Source organism: Eupeodes corollae, chromosome 1, assembly GCF_945859685.1.
Source record: "Eupeodes corollae chromosome 1, idEupCoro1.1, whole genome shotgun sequence".
Taxonomy (NCBI): Eukaryota; Metazoa; Arthropoda; class Insecta; order Diptera; family Syrphidae; genus Eupeodes; species Eupeodes corollae.
The window spans coordinates 142,785,748-142,808,972 of NC_079147.1; the positions used below are offsets into that span (position 1 = coordinate 142,785,748).

General features: G+C 30.8%; 2 protein-coding genes across 4 annotated transcripts in view; one reads left to right on the forward strand and one right to left on the reverse strand.

Annotated features, from left to right (window-relative positions):
- The window catches only part of LOC129953400 (maternal protein pumilio), a 582,858-nt gene that overhangs the window by 372,612 nt on the left and 187,021 nt on the right, over nt 1-23,225 (forward strand). The gene's annotated exons all lie outside the window — the stretch shown is intronic.
- Nucleotides 13,063-14,905, reverse strand: LOC129953411 (guanine nucleotide-binding protein-like 1). The gene has a single exon (XM_056066613.1). It carries the CDS (start codon nt 14,787-14,789, stop codon nt 13,101-13,103), a length of 1,689 nt encoding a protein of 562 aa, XP_055922588.1. The 5' UTR covers nt 14,790-14,905; the 3' UTR covers nt 13,063-13,100.

Here is a 23,225-nt window from a genome sequence, read left to right on the forward strand (position 1 = left end):
CGTCAAAATGGGAAATTTTCAGTCCCATCTCGGTCTCAGTCTTGCTTTTAGTCTCGTCAGTTGTTTCATAAGTAGTAAAAATATACGGCCTTGTCTTATAAGCTTCAAAAATAGTCTCATCTCGTCTCGTCTCGTTTACAGCTCTGCTTTTTTGCGAAGTTCAAAATTTATAGTGTAGATAAAAATAAAAAAAATAAAAAGTCATTTGACTTATTTGTAGATAAACTTTTCGTCAAAACTGTAAACTTGTTCGCCAAATCAATTAACATTTTTTTGAATCATCTTATCTTAAGGAGTTAAGAAACCCTAGAGGCCGAAAAAACTACTTTTTGGTGACATTATTTTAGAAAAACTACAAAGCATCTCGAAATTGAAGAAATGGGGTAGAAAACATATCATTCTTCTTTAAATAATATATTATTATTGATTGTTGACTGAATGGCGCAAAATATTCTAAATTAATAGTAACAAATAATTTACGCTATTTAAAAAAAAAAAATCCTACATACTTCGATTCGGATAAACTTTTTTAGAAGCCAATGAATATGCTCCTTTGGTCCTTGGATAAGTTTATTTGGTCAATTATTTTAATAAAATGAAAGTATTCTTAAACAGATTGTAATTGTCAGTTTAATTATTATGTTTATTAATTCTATAAAATAATTTGTATTATTAACGAATTATTTCGTTAGTTTAAGAATTATTTTTTTTATTCGTCGAATATATCGAGTAACTCATCGATTACCTGTTAAATTTAGCTATATTTTCTGTTTTATTAACGACTTCATGGAAAAATTTGATTGAAAGAATTTTATTTGTCAATTCAACGATTATATTCATTAATTTAATAAAATAATTTGTATTATTAACGAATTATTTCGTTAGTTTAAAAGTTTAATTTTTTGATTCGTCGAATATATCAAGTAGATCATCGATTTTCTGTTGAATTTAACTGAAAATTATTCCTGGAAACATTTTCTTGAAAGAATTTTATGTGTCAATTCAACGATTATATTTATTAATTCAATAAAATTATTTATAATATCAACGAATTATTTGTTAAGTCCAAGAACTAATTAGTTGAATTTAAGGAGTAACTCAACGATTTGCTAAACGATATTTTATACAAAGTTAACGCATGTATTCCATTAACGAGTTAAGTAAAAAATTCAATACCATTTTATCTAAATAAAAATCTTGAAAGTTAATATTAATCACTTGTAAAATTGTAACGAAATTATAATTAATTAAGTGAAGTGGTGTAACTGTTATCGATAATTCCTTCATAGCAAGTTTATATTTTATCAATGATTTTAATGGGTCAACATCTCAAAAAAAGCAACCGGCTAAAAAAGATGGAATGAAAAGTTCAATTCTTTAGCTTTGAACTTAAATGGACTTTCCTATTCAATTCTTCTTCTACGCCCTTGAATTTGTTGATAAAATGTCAAGATACACACATGATTCATAGGAAAACAAACACACATCCATTTATATACGAACCTACCTAGATCTAAGATCAAGTTCATCCAACCTACTTTATTCTTTGGGTTCCTTTCAGAATCTATCTAATCGTATAATTTCATACATTTTATATACAATCTTGTTTGAACAACCTATGCAAACATAGATACAGACGTGTGGAGTAAAATACAATACATTTTTCGTAAAGGGTGCGTCATGTCATGTCACTCAACAGCATATCAATTTTGCGCCAAACTGTTTTTCAAACAAAATATTATGATGAAACGTTATCCATTTATAAGGGTGTGAAATTTATACACCCTGTGGTGCTAAGGATTATAAGAACCTATATCTATCTATTGGATGGATATTACTTAGGTATTTCTTGTTGTTTATTCTTTTTTCTGTCACTGTGCCTCCGAACCCGTGTCAATCAAAATATAACGCCAGCGGCATCGTCCTCCTTCTCGTCCTATGATGAGGTCGTCGATCGTGGTGGCGATATGAAACGGTAGTAGCGGTCGGAAGCGTTGCCTCTATATAATTTATTATTATTGCTTATCTTTCACTCGTCCGTCCATCGTGTATAGGTATAGCCTCTCAACTCAACCTCCCTCGCAATAAGACCTTTTCAGTTTGTGGTACAAGATAAAACATTGTTTACTTGGCCAATGTGGTTATGTATGTTTCTTTTTTTCTTTTTCATATTTTATTTCACTTTTTAAGGGTTTAGTGTACCCTTAACCCAAATGTAATGAATTAATGCAAAAGTGTATCTGTATGAAAAAATAAAAAAGTATATAATAAACTGAAAAGGACGAAGGATATCGCAGACGATTGAACTTAACATAAAAGGACATTAAAGACAAGTTTCGACATTGATTGATGATGATTAATAATATTGCAGTTTTCCTTATATAGATAAATACATATGTATCTATGTTTGTAGAAAAGGTTGGTTGTTTAATAAAGTGTATCTATGTACGTTACGTGGTGTGTGTTATCAATAAGACCAAATAACGAAATAAAGTGTTGGTATTTTTTTTTAGCGATAATTGCTTTATGTTTGCGCTGTCATATTTCATTATTTTCCCAATATCCACAAACTTAGAGTTTGTGTTTTTTTTTACCAGTTTGGAATAATTTGATGGTATGGAAGAAAAAAAAATATAAAATAAATAAAACTAAAATAAATTGGATTCGACGTAAACTAATGGAAAATATATGCATTGAACAGCAATAATGTTTTTGGAAATTTAATTTATTTTATTTTATGGTTTTCTTTTTTTTTGTTTCGATTTTGCTACTGCTATTATTTTTGATTAACCTATCTTACTATGAAATTGGTATTCAATATATATCTATTCATAAAAATAGAGACACCTACACCCTAAAAAAATATAAGTGTAGATTTATGCAATATTACATTTTGTTGATTTTTGTTAAAATAATATTGACGAATGTCATAGATTTGATAATATTGATAAACCGAATTCGATTAATTCTGATTGATGGTAAAAAATTGTATGACTTTTTTTTTGGGATAAAATTGATGATGTTGTTGCTGACCCAATATTGAATTGAAATGAATTCAACGATAGATATGATTATGACAGATGAAGGATTTTAGAGAAGATTGAAAAAATAATATCAATTTAAGAGCCACTCTCTCAGTGACGAGGAGTTAAAGTTAATCTTTTTTTTAACAAATTCGATCGGAAAATTGTAAAAATTATTATTAACAATAAGTTTGCTTGTGGAATTTTAAGATTACTCTTCAACAAAAGACACTCCTCTGTACTATTTACTAAACTAAGTGACTTAAATTTGTACGTGTTGGCAGATTTCCAGAGCATTTGATAGAGTTTGAAACCAAGCTCTTTTATTTAAAAGTCTAATTTTGGTATTGATGAATCTCTTCTTCTTGGATTAGAAACTATATTTCAAACAAATGGTGTTGGACGATTTTAAGTGTGAAATTCATTGAGGAAATAGTGGTGTTCCACAGGGTTAAGTTTTGACTCCGACTTTATTTCAAACTTTATTGAACTATTTCGCTGACGACAGTACCCTCAGTTTTTCAAAGATTCAAATCATTGTAAATTGAATTCTGATCTCAACAGCGTTCTTCAATGGGGAATTATTGATATTTTAGGGTTAAATATTTCAAAAAACTCAATGAAGGCTCCCCAATGCGGCTACCCATGAGTGGCACTTGCATCCAGGAAACATTATGCATAAAGACTTGCATTTACACGAAATAAAGCCTCTTGACCATTTTAAGCTTTGCTGTACTCAATGGTCAAAATATTGGAAAGAAGTTGCAACAGTGGATAATCAATTTTTGAAAAAAATGGAGACACATTTTCACCTCAGTAGATTCGTCAATACGGAAAATTGTCGCATTTAGACAAATGAAAATCCAACAGTGATTGTCAAAAAACTAGTACACCCACAAAGAGTAAACGTAGGACAGTTTAGTGCAGTTAAAAAGCTAGCGGCATTATACAAAGAAATGACAATAATTTCTTAAATAATTTGTGTTTAATTCAAAATAAACATCGGCCCTTCAAATTTAACCACACTTAATTATTTATTTCAATTAAAGGCAATGCTTTTCAGTTAAATGTTTTGTTTAGTATATTTACCTATTCATATTTGCTAAACTAAATATTCAGTTTGTTTAAAATTAGGTCCTCGAAAACACGATTCAAAACTAAACAATAACAAGGATTTTATTTTGTTTTACTGACCTCAATTCCTATACATACCTACCTAGACATTTTCACAAAATATTTTATTCTATATATGTATACAAAAACTTAATTGGAGTGCACGCTTAGTAAAAACAAAAGTAGGTAAATATTAACTAAGTATATGAACGCTTCTAGCTCCTAACGAACTTGTTCAAATAAATTAATGTATTAATTAATCATAAACCAATAAAGAAAAAGTAAATGCCAACATTAAGGACTAAGCACGCTATGTCCTAGCTATATATTCATGTAATGTAGGTACCTGAATAAATTGTATATATGTATATGTGTAGGTTGGTTACAAGTTACCTTTCCTTTTATACATCTTCGTATATGTTTGTATACATATACTTATACTTAACTGAATATGTCGACAGAGAAATGTTCACAGTTTTTGTGACAAATTTTCCTCATAAACCATAATTATCCGGTCAATAAATGTCAAAGTTTATCCTTTCACACCCCTTAACAAATAATATCAAAATTGTTTTGCCTTCTCTATTTTTTTTTTCAAAACAACAACAACAAAAGCTCACGAGTCCTGTAAGATACATATACATAGACATACTCATGAACATTTATACCTAATGATGATGGTGAAGTATTTATGTATGTGTTTTTAAGGTAAAGTGAGGTCCTGATGACCTTAATGATAACGATGAGTTATGTAATTGGCGTCCGGTAAAATTTATTAAATATCCTAGCACCAACTACGAACGTAACGAGCGAGCGTAGGCATCACAACCAACATATAGAATGGTACGACTTTTGTTGTATTGAGTTTTTCTTTTGTGTTGGTATTTTTTTTTAAGAATGAGAACGAGTGGTTTGAGTTAATTATTTAGCAAGATTTGTTGGATGTCTAATGAAAAGAGAATTTAATATACCTACCAACTTTATTTGTAGGTATAATAAAGTCACCACAAATATCAGTGCGATGTTATGGCTTTTGATATTATTATTTTTTCGTTTTTATTTTTTTTCAATTATATTTCATTGGGGAATTTAGTTTTGGTTCATATAACGTAAGGACATTCATTTCAATTAGTGTGGTTATGTGTAAGGGCACGAGTAACAGTGCGTGGGCGTTTGAGTTTGCTTTGTGAAACTTCTATATACTTACAATAGACACACGCTTTGCTTATTGCATAAACACTTTGAAATTAACTGAATAATTGAATAAGGGCGTTTCCATTGTTACGGTTATGACAATATTAATCAATGATTTCTTAAGGATATTCTAGATCTGAATGAGAAACAAACTTCAGATTGAAATCGAGGACATAAAAGAATATTTACACAATTATTGTTACGGCACTGTGTCATTGATACACATATTTGTAACATGATATTCTAAATTGCGAAAAAATGTCCGAAAAAGTCTTCTTTCTCATTTAAAAATTATTTGTTTTCAATGTTACGTTATTGAATTATGTAGTTGAAGAAGAGATAAATCAAATAACATTTGTTTTTGACCGTAAAAAAAATTTTTAATTCTGAAATTGTCGAATTCAAGTAAAAATCAAAAAATTGTATAACTAAGGAATACAACATCTGCAGTAGAATTATTACAGATAAAAAGTAGGTACATTGAAGTACTGTTGTATAGAGAGTTGCCTTTAAGTCGAATATTTAAAACCATTTTCGAGTTTGTCATTTTAAGACTTTGGCACGTTTGATACCGGTGTTCGTAAAATAGTTTTCAACACACAAAATACCATAAGAAAATGTAAATTTTACGTATACTCATTCTGGTTTCTAGCGTACAATTGATCTTTGAATTCTTGGCGTTTCCTATCATCTATTTTATAATTAATTGTAAAGGGTGGTTAAATTTTAAGAGTCGATGTTGAATTTAAATAAATAACAAATTATTTAGGAAATTATAGTCATTTCCTTTAAATAATGATAATATTGGTATGATTCAATTATGTTTAGAACAAAATACTGGCCAAATAGCCTTTGCGACCACGGTAGCATACTTCCATCGCATGGTCCTTATTTTCGATGACACTGAGGCATAATTGATTTTATATGACGTTAATGTTACGAATTATCTCATCCTTTAGCTCTTGAATTGTTGCTGATGTACACCTTTTCTTTCAAATAACCCCCAAAAAATAAGTCCAACGGTTTCAAATCACATGATCTGGGCGGCCAATTGACATCGCCACCACGTTAGATTACACGAGCCATTTTAAAAAAAATACAGCCCATTGATGCCACCAGCTCATAAACCGCACAAAACAGTCGAATAGTCACTCTTTGTGGGTGCATTGGTTTTTCGGCAGTCACTCTTCAATTATCATTTGCCCAAATGCGGCAATTCGGCTTATTGAAGAATCCACTCAGGAGAAAATGAGCCTTATCATTAAAGATGAAGATGATATGCTTCGAAATTGAGCATCCAATATTGCCATTTATTTCCACCTTTACGACCAAAGACGAGTGATGCTTGAATTGATTAAGAGGCTTTAGGTCTTGCTCAATTTTTTGCACGATTTTTTCCGATTTTACACACATTGGACGATTAAATTAACAGAAAAATTCACGAAGTCCACGATATTCTTTTTTTTGACGCATACTTTCATAATAAGCATAAATAACTTTAATGCGTTTCAGAGTTGTGTATCTTTTCACGATTCAAATTGAGTTAGTCTGTAATTGAGAAACGTCAAATAAAATGCAGGAAAAAACTTGACGTTTGGGTGTGGTTCATATTCAACATACTAATCCTCTGGTTTTTAGTTTGTAATTTTTTCCAAAAATTTCGAGATTCACAAAATAAAGACTTGACAAGTTAGATAAGCTCAATATAAGCAAGCCTTAGGAATTTAAAATGTCCACAGAATGAAATAAGATACATCAATATCTATGTATAGTATTTAGGTACCATTCTTCTTCTATCATGGATCTTGCCAAGTTTAAAAAAAAAGATACAAAATACAATAATAATATAGTGCCATCTGTTGCACATGAAGGTCCTCACATAGTTAGACCATACTCTACGAACAAGCCCCTTTCATTCAGATTCAATTTTAAAAAAATGTCAGAACATGAAAACATATTATATGTAAATTATTCTCGATATGTTCTGATAGTATCTTCTATAAAACTGTTAATTTTAGAAAATAAGTTCTGATATGAATTTAGTTAATTTATTTCACAATTTTGTTTTAAATTTTTCTGACAAAAGTTCAATTGAATCAACTTTCAAGGAATAAAGGGAGGAGGACCACTGTGGATCTGGCATTTTCTCACTATTTGGTGTTGCAGTTAGAAGATTTATTTTATTCTTTACTGACACACATGAATTAGGTGACAAAAACCACCGAAATTGATTTTGTTTCTTTGTGTAGGTTAAAGCTGAAAGTTATTTAGTCTATTAAATCCATTGTAAGTTGTTTCTGTTTCTGTCTCAGTTTTAGTATGTGGTCTCTTTATGTCAGGGTTTTTCGAAAATCGAGTCAAAAGTTTATCTTTATCAAGTTTGAAATTACGAAGATTGTGACCGATATGACACCAACTTAAATTATTTTACAAATATTCTTATTCGTAACAATGAGAAACTTGTCTCAAACGTGTTACACATTACGACTTATTATTCAATATTCATAACGTCTGTGTATAGGTTCTTCTTGAAACCAGACAACGAAGACAGAAATGACAATGACAACCAAAAACTACACTATTTATTGAGCGAATCTCTCTTTGAACATATCACAGTTACAATGGCATCGTCTTCAGCTCGTGGATTATACTAAAGCAAAAAAAACTGATAGATACAATCACCATAGATACTTTTTATGTATGTATGTACTTGCGTACAGCTGTTAAATTTATCGCCTTTGCAGATAAAAGATATGACAAAAAGAAGAGATAAAAATTTGTTTGGTTACATTGAGCGTATAAGAATAAAAATATACTCCTCCCGTACCTTAACACTGATGGTTGTGATGTGATGTGCAGCATGTGTTTTTTAGTATACAACAAGGATAATGTTCCTTATAGGACACAAAAATGCACAAGGATATGGGATTATATAATTCTATTTTTTTATGTTCATATATCTTTCAGGAGCGTGTGTGTTTGGTGTGTGTCCTTACCATGATACGCAGTTTCTTTTTTTCCATTCTTTTACACACTTTGGTTGTAATGTAGTTTTATGTTTTCAAAGATATGCAATAATATACAAAGAGAAGAAGAAGAAGAAGAGACAAAATCCTTGCTGTGGTTATATTTATTTATTTATTTTTTTTAAGAATGGAATCCTTATACTTACATATATGTATGTTTATATCCTTTCTAAACATACCACAAGTCGTTTGTCTCCTTCCCTGTTCGGTTGCTGTTCTAGTGTGATATCATGAATGGATTTAGTAGCTCTGTTTAATCCCTTAATGGATGCGCTATCTAAAGATGATTATTGTTGTTTGTAAAATATATGTTTCTATATCCTTTCAAAGATATTGCCAGTCAAACATGATGCCTGTTGTATCTACGAGTATATGCTATATCCTTATGCACAACCACATGCATGCATGTGTCTTATTATTATACATTCTTGAAGAGCAATAAAAGTTGGTTCTTTTGAAAAAAAAAAAATGTAATGTGGTAATGTGGAATGGCACGTTGAATAATTTGCGTAATTTTTCAAAGAAAAATGCGTGTCAAATTGCGAATAGATACATTTCTTTTTATATTAGGAAGCTTATTTCGCTGATAAGGAGCTTATAAGCAGTTATATAAATGTATAATGGATAGGTATAGAAATACTAAAAGACACAGCTTATAAAGGAACAGAAAGTTTTTTATTACTCTTAAAACATACATATACCTACGTTGGTTCTATGTTCTGGTATCGTAAAACACCTTTTCTCTTCACTTTATTATGGCAATTCTGGCTTAGGTTTAATTTTACGATCCATTCAAAAACACAAACATTTGTCTTGAAATTATTAAGCAGTGAAATAATCCTTATTTTGTCGCTAAAGGAAACAATTTAACTTATATTAAAAATGTTTTAAATTACTATGGAAAGCATGAGGAATTTAAGGTGAAGGACGGATATGTACGAAACCATTAATTGACTTTAAAAAAATTAGAGCTATTATTTAATAGGAAAACTTTACATAAAAAGAACAGGAAGACAAATAGATAAAATATTATACTCAAATTGATTTATCGCAATCACCAAAACCAGTAAATTATCTTAATAAACTATTCTTAACTTTGAAGAGAAATGTTCTACTTGACGTTCATGTAAACAAAAGAGCTGACATCCGAACGTCAAATTGTGAAATGCATTTTATTGTGGAAAGTCATCACAATTCGTATGTGATATTGATAATCTCTTCTTTTTTTTGTTGGTTAGAAATAAACTTGCGGACCGTTTAATTCAATTTGAATTGACGCGTTCAAATCTTATATCCACAAAATAAACAATGGTGTGCCTCAGGGCTGCGATTTGTTTCCGCCACTCTTTTAAAGTTGTAGAATGATATTTTGTCTGCAACTTCTTACCCAATTCATTGTTTCGTTGTTGACAGTTCACGCAGACTTTTATATTCGTTTTGAGATATAGACTACACATGGCAACATATGATAAGCTCATTAAATTCTGATCTTGGCAGTATTGCCCTATAGAGAATCGAAAACCTTGTAGAGTTTACAGCTTAAAAAACCCAATATTGTGTACGGTTCAAAGGCTTTACCCTTTCCCAAGGCCGCTTTATATGCTGCTACTTCCATATCGAGGAGACTGAACAACTTTTAATTCTAGATATGTGCATAACAAACAATCCTTGTAGAGTGAGTACATATTTGAAGTAGTCCCAAAAAATGGTTAGGTTTTCTCAGACGATGCAAAAGTTTTGTACCTCTTCTGATCTGGCTATAATCCACAGAGCTTTTATTCGTCCAAAACTCGAGTTTAGTTCTCATAATTGGGCTGGTGCCTCAATAACGTTTTTGAGTCTTTTGTATTGAATTTGAAATAGAGCTCTCTTTAAAAAATTCAACTGTAATATCGGACGTGCTGTAAAGTACAGATAACCTTTCTTTAGCCGCACTACACAAATGTAGACTTCTAAACTCATGTGGATCAATATATTTATTCTAATCCTTTCCTCCTTTCCCACTTTATGGCACTGTGTTCAATCATTATAAAGGTATTCATAACCCCTGGATTATAAAAAAAAAGTTCTGTTCTTAACGACAATAATAATTATTCATTGGTTAAGTATGGATTGCGTAAGTTAAATTCATATAATTTAAATAACGTCCTTACATATGAAAACAAAATCATATGCCTCAATCTTGCCTTAGCAAGTTCCTACATATCTTTAACTCTAACTTGATATTTCATAATTTATGCCTAAATCTGGATTTACCTATTACACAAATCAAAAAATGATATAATTCAATACAGATAATGAACGATGTGCTTATGAGACTGCCCAATAGTGCCTAAGTCGATCCATATAAAAATTCCAACTAGATTTGCCTGAAAGTTACACATTTAAAAATCAAACTTAAATCCAATAATCAACTTTCTTATTGCATCATCATTATTTTTTAATGATGCAATATATGTCTTCATGAAAATCTACATAAATCAGTAATACTCTCCAATTCCTCTGCAGTAACTCAAACCAAACCAGCGCACATTTCAAGACTTAGTAAATTTGATTACATAAAACAAAATAATGTCTAGCCGAGCACCGAAATAAAGCACCACCACCAATAGTCAGGACCTGATGTTTAAAATTTCACTTTGCACTTATTTAAATGGAATTGAAAACAAACAATTATGCAATATGCGGTAGAAAAGTCTATAAAAGTCTTAAATTTAACGCCTAGCGATGTGATGTCAAACAAAAATATGAGCTTCAAAAATCACACCTCATGTGTATCTTTAGTGTGTGATGGGAATATAGGGGAGCAGTAAAGTTAATAATTTTGATAAAACAACTCACACCTGTAGTACATCAATTTTCAAAGGAAATTCATTTTATTTTTCATTTGAAATACAAAGTCACACAATTTATATGAGCTACACCTTCGCAGTCGGTATGTTTCTTTTTTTTCTGCACGCGTTCTACAATTTAAAAAAAAATCCGTCTCAAACATCAAAGTCTACTTACTAACAGGTATTTTTTCATCTTTGAAGTGTGTTTTTTTGTTCACCTCCTTTTTATCTTTATGTTGACAGACTTATTTTGAAAGTACAATGCATACGAGTCTTTTAAGTTAAAAAGGTGTTCATAACCATTAACACTGCGGCATAAAAAAAATTGATATTAATGTTACATGTTCTATGAACTGTTTAAAGCATGACATTCATTTATGTGTCATGTCATTTATGTACAAAATATAGAACATTTTTTAAGGTTATTTTGCTCAAATACCTATACATCCATACATAATTATGAATGTATATATTTATAATGGTTGTAGCATAATACAATGAACATGATAATAGTACTATTTTAATCGTGATAGGCTATATGCAGATAGATACAGTGGTTAGTTGTCGGCTTCAAAAAAAATATTTAAACTATTTTGGTGAATATCCCAAGTAAATATTTTTTTTTAAGTTGCGATATCTTAAAATAGATTAAATAAATCTTGGTGGGAATCTTTAAGGATTTTGGATTGACGAAATTTTAAGACATTCGGGATTTCGGGACTTCGAAATTTCGAAATTTTAAGAATTTTGGACTTTCCAGATTTTTGATTTAAGGTTTTTGGCATTCAGTCCATTTCCCTATTAATATGCATATTTATTAATGCTGGCTAATATATTTTAAACCAATTAACCTTTTTTGAATATTTTCTTAAGTATGTATTGATTTATCTTAGCCAATATCCCATTATTGAATAGCTCAAAAGCAAAAGCGATTCTTATTAAGGTATCATTGCAGTGGCATAATGAATTATGCTTTATTAAAATCGCATACATTGTACAAATGTTAAACCTAAAATATTAATTCAATATTCAATAGCTACCTATTGCGAATATCCCACACATAACGTGCTTAAGAGATCTGCTGAATAACTGTTTCTATGGCTAATCACTTGGTTCCAATAAGATTTTTGGCCAAATAGTTAACTTAAAGATGATATATTAGGTTTTTTTACGAATATCCCACCTTTTGTATTTTAACCGAAATCATTTGATTGAAATACTTATTTCAAAATTTAGAAGCTAAAAAATCAACATTTGATGGAAATAGTTACCTATTGCGAATATCCCACACATAAAGTGCCTTAAAGATCTGCTGACTAATTGTTTCTATGGCTAATCACTTTGTTCCAATAAGGTTTTTGGCCAAATAGTTAACTTTAAAGTGATAAACTAGATTTTTTACGAATATCCCACCTTTTGCATTTGATTGAAATACTTATTTCTAAATGCTACCCAGAATATTTATAACTAATTATCGTATTTTGGCCTACTTACGTATGAATTGATTAACATTTGCCAATATCCCAAAGTTTGAAAGCTAACAAAAAACATTAAATCACATTTTTAGGAAAAGTTGACCAACAAGATACTTACTAAGTGGCGTTATAAATGATTCTTTTTCAAAATCCCATAAATAAATTGGTAGAAAATTTAAATATAAATATTCATTCAATATTTGATAGAAATAATTACCTATTGCGAATATCCCACACATATAATGTTTAAAAATTTAAATGAATAAGTTTTTCCGTTAGCTCATCATCTACCGATTAAAATTACGATTTTGACCAACTGGGTAACTTTAAGATGATAAACTACAGTTTTTTAGCGAATATCCCACGTTTTACATGATAATATTATCTTAAATCCTGCATTTATTGTTTTTTTTTTGTTTCACTTTACGATTTAATTTATTCATCTTCCAACAAAGAAAATACATTACTTCGCTGCTTAGAATTAGATCCCGAAGCAGAATCATCATTTCCATCCTCTGAACTACTCTCATTGTCACTATCGTCCCCTGATTTATCTGAGGAATGTACACTCAACGATTCTTCATTCAGTTCTTTGTCTCCTTGATATTTCTTAACTTCCTCAATGTCTGGATGTTGCAACCAATTTTCCCTTTCATCTAGAAAATTTGGTGGATAGAATTCCAAAGTTATCTGTCCACCTAAGCACATTCGCAGCAATTCATTTCCCGCCCGATATCGATCTGGTCGAGCTGCTTTAGCTGTGAAATAGCCCCTCTTTGCAGCCCATGCCTCGCATATTGCCACCGGTGACCACTCATCATAGTCCTCTGGAAGTTTAAGCTTAAGCAATTCTGGCAAATTAATATTCTCAGCCAAGAACTTAACCGGATAGATCTGCTTCAATTGAGCAATGGGATAGCTGCCAAGTAAAACTTGTAGATATTTAGGTGTGGCGGACGGAAAAACAAGTCCAGGACAATCACACAAACGTACTTTACTTGTGAGGAATATGGTTTGAAAATGCTTCGTATGTCCAGGCGTTCGACTTACACTAACTACTTTCTTGCCTTTCATGGCATTTATAAATGAGGATTTACCCACATTTGGGAATCCAACACAACCGATTGTCAGAATGCCATCTTTGAACATGACATGTTTCTCGAAATCGAAATCACTGGTGTTCGCCTCGGAATGAACGATGTCATGGGCTCCGTATCGTTCGTCTTCGTAGCAAAATTCTTCTCGCATGTCTTCTAAAATTTTTTGTTCCCAACTTGAAAGATCAACGCTGCCTTCGGAGATTTTGCGACATTCTTTGTAGATATTGTGAACACCTTCAATGCTACGTTTGTGAGCCATTCTACCTTTGGTCGAACCTTTCATAGACTTGGCAGGGTAGGAGGCAAACAGTATCACTGTTATACCAGGATACATACTCTCAAAATAACTCTTCCAAGCAACAATCACTTCCGGAGAAACTAGGTCGACCTTGTTTAAAATAAGGATTGCATGCTTCTTCAATGTTTCCACTATGTACTTATACAGAAACGGAGGAAACATTAAGGTCGCATATCTTATATCGGCAATAATTAATAAAACATCAGCCATTTCCAATACACGCCACAACTGCCGCCAAGTTTCCAAATTCAATTCGAACAAGCTCAATCGATCGTGTTCTTCAATGTGATTCTTGCGTAAATTTTCAACATATTTCCTAAAGTAACTATTTTCATTCATGTCTAAAATATCCTTGGACATTTTATAGTTCCATTCAGGTCGGATGGGGAAATCATAGTTTTTGAAATAACTATCATCAACCTCTCGATCCTTGGGATTTGCTTTGGCCAATGGTTTGAAGAGTTCCTCCATCATTTCTTTGAGTTCCTTTTCGGTTTCATGATAGAATTTTAAATTATATCGATTGACATTCTTATTGCGACCACGGGACGGTTGGGCATTGACCTCTTGGACTTTTTCAGTGTCCTCAGTGGTTTCATCGTCGTCGTATGAATCGTATGCGGTCTTAAGCAATTTGGTTTGTGTACCTTTCATTTGCCGCTTGATTTGAATTTGATCTTTCTTCTTTTTGCCACTAAAGGGCACTTTGCGTCGATTATGAGGCATTCTTTTTAAATGTAATTTTATTTATTTTAAATAATATTAAATGTTTGAAATCTATTTTATAGAATAAAATGATTCATTTAAATGCACTTTTCTGAAATAAATTCGCAAATCGCAAATATTTAAGCTAATAATATTGTATATTATATAATAAAAGTAAGTAAATACAAACAAAAAATGTATTGAAACGGGTTGAAGACAGAATCCTTAAAACCAATTTGGGAATTTCGTGGTCCTGGATGTTCAGGATTTTGGACTTTCGTTAATTTCGATTTTTGGGATTTTGTATTTTCTGGATTTTGGACTATTGGGATATTGCAATTTAGGGAACTTGCATGGTTTCGTATCTTTTTAAACCCTTTTGCATGAAATATCAATTGCGGGCGATATGTTGGTAGGATTTTTGTTTTTTATTAATTGAAATAATGCCAACCGAAAACATTTGATTTCGATGATTGGACCTGAATTTGCTGTTATACAAACATGTTTAATTTTAGTGGAAAATCGATTCAAAATCTTACTCTTTAATGTCTATCTCACCCTACATTCTTATCATTTGGCAATTCAGTGACATAGTTTAAAAAATTCTGCAAATGAAAAAAAATTATGCAGGAATTTTGGGAAATTCGATTGTCCACTTTATTATTTTATTATATTTTTTTGGTTACGACAGAAGCTTTACGATATAAGGAATGTGAAATGTGGTTAAGGTGTTGTCATATTAATAACGCACATGACATACGTAGGTACTCGTAAGTGCAGAGAAGTGATAACAAGTTTATTTTGCGTGTTGTTGATTTAAAACAAAAAAAAAGTAAATAAAACACTAAATTGATCCTTTTTTTCGCCATGACTTGTTTCATAAATGGGTGTGTTTTAAACGTGATATTTTGTGCATAATATAAAATTTACAAAGCCATTTAATATTATGATGAATTATCACAACATTTTGCAATTCAACTGCATTTTATTTAAACAATAAATAAACAGATTAAAAAAAACTATTTAAATCAATTTTGGTGTTATTAAAACATATTTAACATAGCTTTATTTATTCAATACTTTACTTTTAAAAAAAAGCTATAAGCTATAAATATACCTATTTCAACTTTGAACTTCCCAATATAAAAACCGAATTTGAGTGTTCATGCGTGAAAAGTTCGAAGTGAGCTGTTTCCAGCAAAGGTATAAAGCAAGCAAGAAACCACACTGGTGGACTAGTGAGCTTAGCAGTATAAGGAAAGATACAATATGACTTTTCAATGTTTACCAAATACACCAGACAAGACAGTAACTGGGACTCTCACAAGTCAAGTCAAAGAAGATTTGAGTCAAAATCTGTAACTATATAAAATGCACCAATAAATCAGCGAGAATTAGTAACATTTTGGCCGAAGAACTCACTCAAATAGGGACACTAAAGAATCCCAATGGTCTACGGAAAAAAATCCTGTCGGAAAAAGTTCAAAACTACTGTTGAATGCCCAGTGATTAGGTAGAGCAAGAAAACACTGACCTGTCCTGTCCAGCTCTATGTCACTTTGCTTTAGAAATTAACACTTTTTCGATAATCTTGAAGAACTCGAAGACAAACATCCTATCAGGCTTTATCCAAGCCTGTAAAAGAATAAAACAAGACAATTCATAGACACTATAGGTTTTTAATATTTCTTCTTCTTTTATAGAAGTTCAATACTTCAAAGTATCAAAATAAGTCTACAGTGTAGGGATAACTTCATCAATCGCCAGACCATCAACCTAACCTAAGTGTTTTGATTTTTTCAAGTGAATATTTTCAATATTCGCAAGCTTTTAAATGTATTCTCATAATTGTTATGCTGTTTTCGATTCAAATGAAATTGTATGAAAAAGTTAGGTACTAAGTACCGATGAAATGCATTTTCTACAATCTTTCAAGTCTTTCAAAGAAAGTGAAATCTTATAAATAAATTCATAAAATATTATACTTTACTCTTGAAATATGTATTTTACCAACTGGTTTCTGAACAAAAACTAATGTCATTGGCCAAACTCAATAATCAATATCATTGTTTTCGAAAAATCACATTTGTATAAAAATTAAAAACACGTTATTTTTCCCATGTAATCATTATTAATACATTACCTACTCAATTAATATAGAAGAAAAAACAAATCAGTACATCAAAAACACCAACAAAAAAAGCTTTTTAATAAGTTTTTCTAGTTAAACCAGTAAAACAACCTAAACCAATCAATATTCTTGAGATTTCGATTTAAACCAATAATAAAATCACACACATTTTCAAACACAGAAATCATGGATGACATTAATTTAAAAATCAAAAAATGGACAAGTCATGATACTCGTAGCCCACTATCTCTATATCCGTAAAAGATGTCGTTTCTAACCAAAATTGAGAGCTTGAAAGAATGCATAATAAACAATGCTGGGAATATAATTAAAACAATAAAAAAATCAAGTTTGATGCATTTTTTAACACATGCGGTATTTATTGGAGAAAAGCATTAAGACACTTTTTAATTATCAATGTTTTATTTTTGACTGTGTTAACATTTTTAAATATTCATTTTGGTTTTTTGGTATAAATCAATGAGTATTAAATTAAAACATTTTTTTTGATTTAATTTAAATTCGAATTAAGATTCAATTTAAAAAAAAAATCAAAATCTGCCTTTCACTAATAATTTAGTCGTTTAATTGCAAATTATTCACATATATCGAAATATCTAACGAATTTTGTTTATTTGTGTTATTTTTGTTTTAGATTTTTAAAACAAAAAATTAGATTACAAATAAACTGATTAGTTTTTTTTTTGTTTGGGGTTTTGTTTATTTGTGTTTCATCATTCATAGTCACAAGAAATTTGATAAAAATAAACAAGTTTTAATCCAGAAATTGTATGCAAATATCTGCGATGTCTTGAAAACTTTGAGCGACATTTAAATCATGTCAATTTATAACACCGCGCCAAAGAGCGGCGCACATACAACCGTAAAAGATTGAGAAATTCACTTCTAAAAGATTATTTTTTTGATCTCTAGGTTAAATCAATTTTGTCAGTTGATGCGTAGGTAGCTCTATATCGTCTAAAGAGTATACAAAATAGAAGGAAGTCTTATATAGATACATATGTAGATTTGAATTAATGAAGTGGTCAACACACTTCAATCAAAGTTAGTTAATTTTGAGTGATTTTTTGGTAACATAAAAGGTAACATAATGTCACGGCCATGTATCTATATACATAATTGAAGGTTAAGTATTCAAAATCACGAGCAGAAATAATTAGAATTTAGATTGACAATGTTATTTTTTCTAACAGAATAAGATTTGTATCTACACAAAAAAAAACACGTTTTTGAATTTAGCTTCAATTTTAATTTTATTCTTAAGGTTTTCTTTTGAAAATCTAATTTAAAGTATAATAGCATAAGTAACAAAATTCGAAAACATATAACAAATTATGTACAGGGTCATTTGCGGTTGAGATTTTAGATACAATGATTTTTCCTTTCAATGTGATTTTTAAACTGCCATCTAAGAACAATGTAGATTAACATAAAAAGGATGTAGTAAGCCAATTTTTAAAAGCTAGACAAATGCTGTCACGGGCCTTTTTTTAGAACTAATAAAGTAGAACAACTCTGTTATGCAGTACATTGCAATGCAATATAGCTTTTAGCCTTCCTAAATAATAAATAAGCTATCTAAAACTGACCGATTTTATCAAATTGGACTAATATTGCCTGATATTAGACCGTTCAAACATACAAACAAACAAGCAAACAAACAAATCAGCTTTAAATTATTATATATAGATACATTCAGTTAAAGATGTCTGTTTTAGCTTACATAATTGTTAACCTTTTGCAACAAATTTCAAAGACTTTTCGTAACATTTTTGGCTGGAATTTTTGTTTCTCCAAATAATTCATACAAGCCTTGAAAGCACGGCATTTTAGATATCTCTTACTTTAAAGATTGGTATCTGACATATTCGGAGAATTCTGTTGAACGAGAATGTACTCAAAGGAGTTTTGTGAACTTTTTTCAACAGGGTGACGGTTTCGTCGCCGGCAGTGTGGCACGTCATTGTTTTAATTTCTTCTCACTATCTGCTTACTATCGAAGAGTTATTGTTGTAGCTATCTTTTAATTCTTGCGTCATCATGAGCTTGTACGCGTGTAAATTAAAAATCCAGGTACAAAATTGTACGCACTGATCTCTAAACCGCTTCACGGATTCTCTTGATGTTTTCATAACTATATTACTTAGAATTTAAACTTCCGATCGCAACAATCTATTATTTACTATTTCTGGGGATAAAGTGAAGACGTTTTGTAAGATTGTAATATTTGGCATATTATTGCTGACTTACGACCCCAATCGCTGCTATTAATGGTCCTTTCGGCAGGTATTTATTCCATCAAGCGCCACGGCTTTTTTATAGTTACTTACTCTCCTTTCTTCATAATAAAGCAACATTTTTGGTCATAACATTAAATTATGTACGTTTTGTTTCTTCTTGAAAACTCAACGTGTTTAAAAAAAATATACACCAACGATTACTTCTAAGGTTCATAATAATACAGTGACCTTTATAATGCCTCTGTAAATAGATTACAATACCTTCACTAAATCCAACAACGAGTATACGTCGTTCTATGTTATTCATCATCTTTTCAAAAAGGGATTACTTCCAGTATCACATCAGGCTCTCTAAAAATCGTTGTACATCGTTTTTTAAGAATGGATAATGAGGTTCACCAACGAGGTATATTCCGAATTAGCTTATTCAAAGTTCTTAATCTATTTGGTTTTTATTTTTTATTTACCGGTATATCTCCTTGAATTAACATTTCTAATCTGTTCAAAGTATCTTAACCAAAGCTTTAGCTACTCTAAATATATCGTTTAAGTGTTTCAAAATTTCAATACCTAAATTCTTGTTCTTTAATCGCTTTAAACTCTCTTTAAAAAAATCAACCAAAGTTAGTTTTTCTCTTTAAAATTTGATCCTTTTTTTTGACGATGGGAACGAGACTTCTTTAGCATTTTAATTGGATTTCTTCAGAATACAAAAAAAACACCAGAGGGTTTTTCACTACTTCTCTATATAATTCAACGTTAGTCTTTAATATTTTTTTTTGGATCAGTTATCTTATGTATTTAAGTATACAACTGATGATAAGTAAATAGATCCCCCATAAGTTCATCATAATATCCTTCGTGTCGTAGCTTCTCTCATTGTATGTACAATGTATCTATATATGCTACTTCCAAATGTTGTTTGCAATTCAGCAAAAATGAAAGGTGATAGATAGATACAACCCAGAAATTTGATATTCATTAGTTTTATGGTAATAACATAGAACGAACGTGCCGCATGCTATATGTTCCTCTTTTCCTTGACATACCGACACACACTCTTTTGGAAAATTCATCCTGTCCGAATTTCCCTAATGAATGAATGATTTCATGTGTGATGAACCAAAAGGGGTTTCTTTATGGGGTTGATCTACCCTACATTTATATATGTATTTCTGATGTCGTCGTCTGTATAGAGTGCAGATTATTATTCATATTTATATTCATGAAAAGGGGTTTGTGTTGTTTCTTTTGCCTGAAGCTTTAACGCTTTCATCGACAATATAGAAACATTCATACAAACAAAACAGGGTGTTTTTTTGTTTGTTATTAATGCATAAATACTTTCACTTCAATAAATTTCTCTCTGTGTGTATATTATTCAAAAGTACACGTGCTTGTGTACCTTACCTACATAAAGGGTGGTTAAATTTTAAGGGACGATGCTGATTTTGAATAAAATACAAATTATTTAGAAAGTTATTAGTATGGTTCAATTGTGTATGGAACAAAATATCCTTCAAATGGCCAGAAACCTAAACGCTGAGGCATAATTTGGGTTCTATGTTGTTAATGTGCCTAATTATCTCATACCTTAGCTATTGAATTGTTGTTGGCTTATCGACGTAAATCTTATCTTTTAAATAATCGAGAAGAAATTAATTTTAACAGTGTCAAATTAAATGGTTTGAAAGCCAATTGACATCGGCACCACGTGAAACCATTGAATCTATCGCACAAAACAGCCATTTTTTCGTAACCCGTGTTGCACATTTCGTGTAGCCATATACCGTATATACTTCCATTTCGGACCATAAAAAGTTCGTTATTCACAGTAACTGCCTGATCGACTAGTCCATGAAACCGCACCAAACTGCTTATTGACGAATCCACTGAGGTGAAATGTGCCTTATCACTGAAGATGATTTTCTTGGAACGAATTCACTGAGGTGAAAATGTGCCTTATTAATGAAGATGATTTTCTTGGAAAATTGATCATCCCCTATTTGATTACCACCATTTTGACCATTGACGACTGCACGTCATGAAGAGTGTAAGAGATGCAATTGTTATTGGCACGACGATGACTTGAGATGGACGTCTTTCCACGTTTGCACGATTTTTGCGATTGTACGCACATTTGCCCGAAAAAAATCATGAAGTACAAGGTATTGATTTTGATTAAACGCCCATATTCATAATAAGCCTGAATAACTTGAACGCATTGCTCGATTGTGTATCCTCCGGTGGTTCAAATTGAATTAGTCTAAATTTGAGAAATTTCAAACAAAATTTAGAAAAAACACTTGACATTTAGGTGTGGTTTACATTTAACATCGGCCCTTAAATTTTAACCACCCTTTAAAAAGCTTTGGATTTTACACAATAATAAAATTCTACAGCGAAAGACCCCTTTGACTTGTGGTTCATATTTAAATATTTAAAAATTTATGTTTGACGGAATCAAGTATACCCATACCTGCTTACTGCAGGAAGATAAGACCACACTAAAGAATTTAAAATTAAAGAAATTTGTCAGGTGGAAAGTATTATTTTTATTATTATAATAACAATTTTGCTAATTTTATTACTTTTTGGCGAGTATACATAAATCTTCATTATTCATACATACGTGAAAAGATGATGCCATCAGTATTTAGCAGGGCTGTGTCCTCCGGGGTCCTCTCAGAATTCTCAAAAAATTCACAGTTTATAAAAAAACTGGGAGATAATGTTTCTTGAAAAGAGGAGACATGGATTCAGCTGAGCTGTTGCTTAGAAACTTTATGGGCATGGGACCCTTTTTATGATTGTGCTACTTACTGTATTTCTCCATTTAAAGAATGCTTTCACTAATTACCATTCAATGTTTTTGAAATTAATAAAAAATCAAGCCGAATTTAACAAAACCGATCCACAAAATTACCTTATTTTTTCTGTTGCAAAAAGGAAACAATAATTTTTAGAGGATTTTGACAATGTCCTGACTTCGAATCTCGCCTTAAGATGATTCTATTTCAGTTTTTTAAAAGATGTCTAAAAATGTTAAATACAACTAAAAATGAGGTTTTTGTATCCGGACCTGTCCGTGGTGTTGCTTGGCAAATAAAGACGTTTTGAATTATTTTTGAAATTTTCTTTCAATTTTCTCTTTTTTTAAATTGTTTATAGAAAACACAACCCAATGCCGTAAATTGCGCTATGGTTCGTTCTGGCTTTTGCAGTTTTTAACGAATAGTACTGTACATAAGTGCTTCGTGGTTTTTCTGAAGAAAATTTATTAATGTTATGCTCATACGTACTTATTGTGTGTGTCGTAATTGTAATAATAATAATTATGTTTATTATTATTTAAACTGATGACAGCATTCCAAATTAGAAAAATTTTCCTTGCATGGGTGCGTGAAAATTGTTTCGTTTTCGTATGCTACCTACGAAAATCATTTATAAACATATTTTGATTTTTTGAGTTTAATATACATTTTAAAAATATAAAGAAAAATAGAAGACCACAATGATGATGCAAATACGATGAAATCATAGGCAAAGGTGAATTTTCAGTTTTAATTTTAGATATTTTAAAAATATATTTCGATTTTGGCTTGAAGCACTTGGATTGGATGTGGGTTAAGTTGTCGATAAATAATTGTTCCTGATGACATTTTAAATGTTGATTTAGAGACTCCAGATGCCAATTAATTAGGAACAGGTTAAGTGAAGTGCGAGTAAATATGTATACCATTTATAAGTAAGTTAAGAAGGTTGGGTTAATTAAAATCAGCCACCTGAGTTTTCGTTTTCGCAAAATTACAGAGGAAGAAATTTAATTACATAAAACATAAAAATTAGGCTTCGGAGAAAATTCCGTTTAATTTTATGATTGCTGCACGACACAAAACAAACACCTTCTTTATATATGTAAGTATTGTTCATTCGTGCCTTTAGGAGTTTAAATTTAATTCGTTTTCTTTGAGTCCAAAACAAGAATTTGGGTAGCTGCTATGGTGAACTATTAAATAATTGGTTTTGACATTAATTCCTCATCGAAAGCAACCGGCTTGTTTT

Coding starts and splice junctions, on each gene's coding strand:
- LOC129953411 (XM_056066613.1), bottom strand. CDS start 14,789: ATGCCTCATAATCGACGCAAAGTGCCCTTTAGTGGCAAAAAGAAGAAA.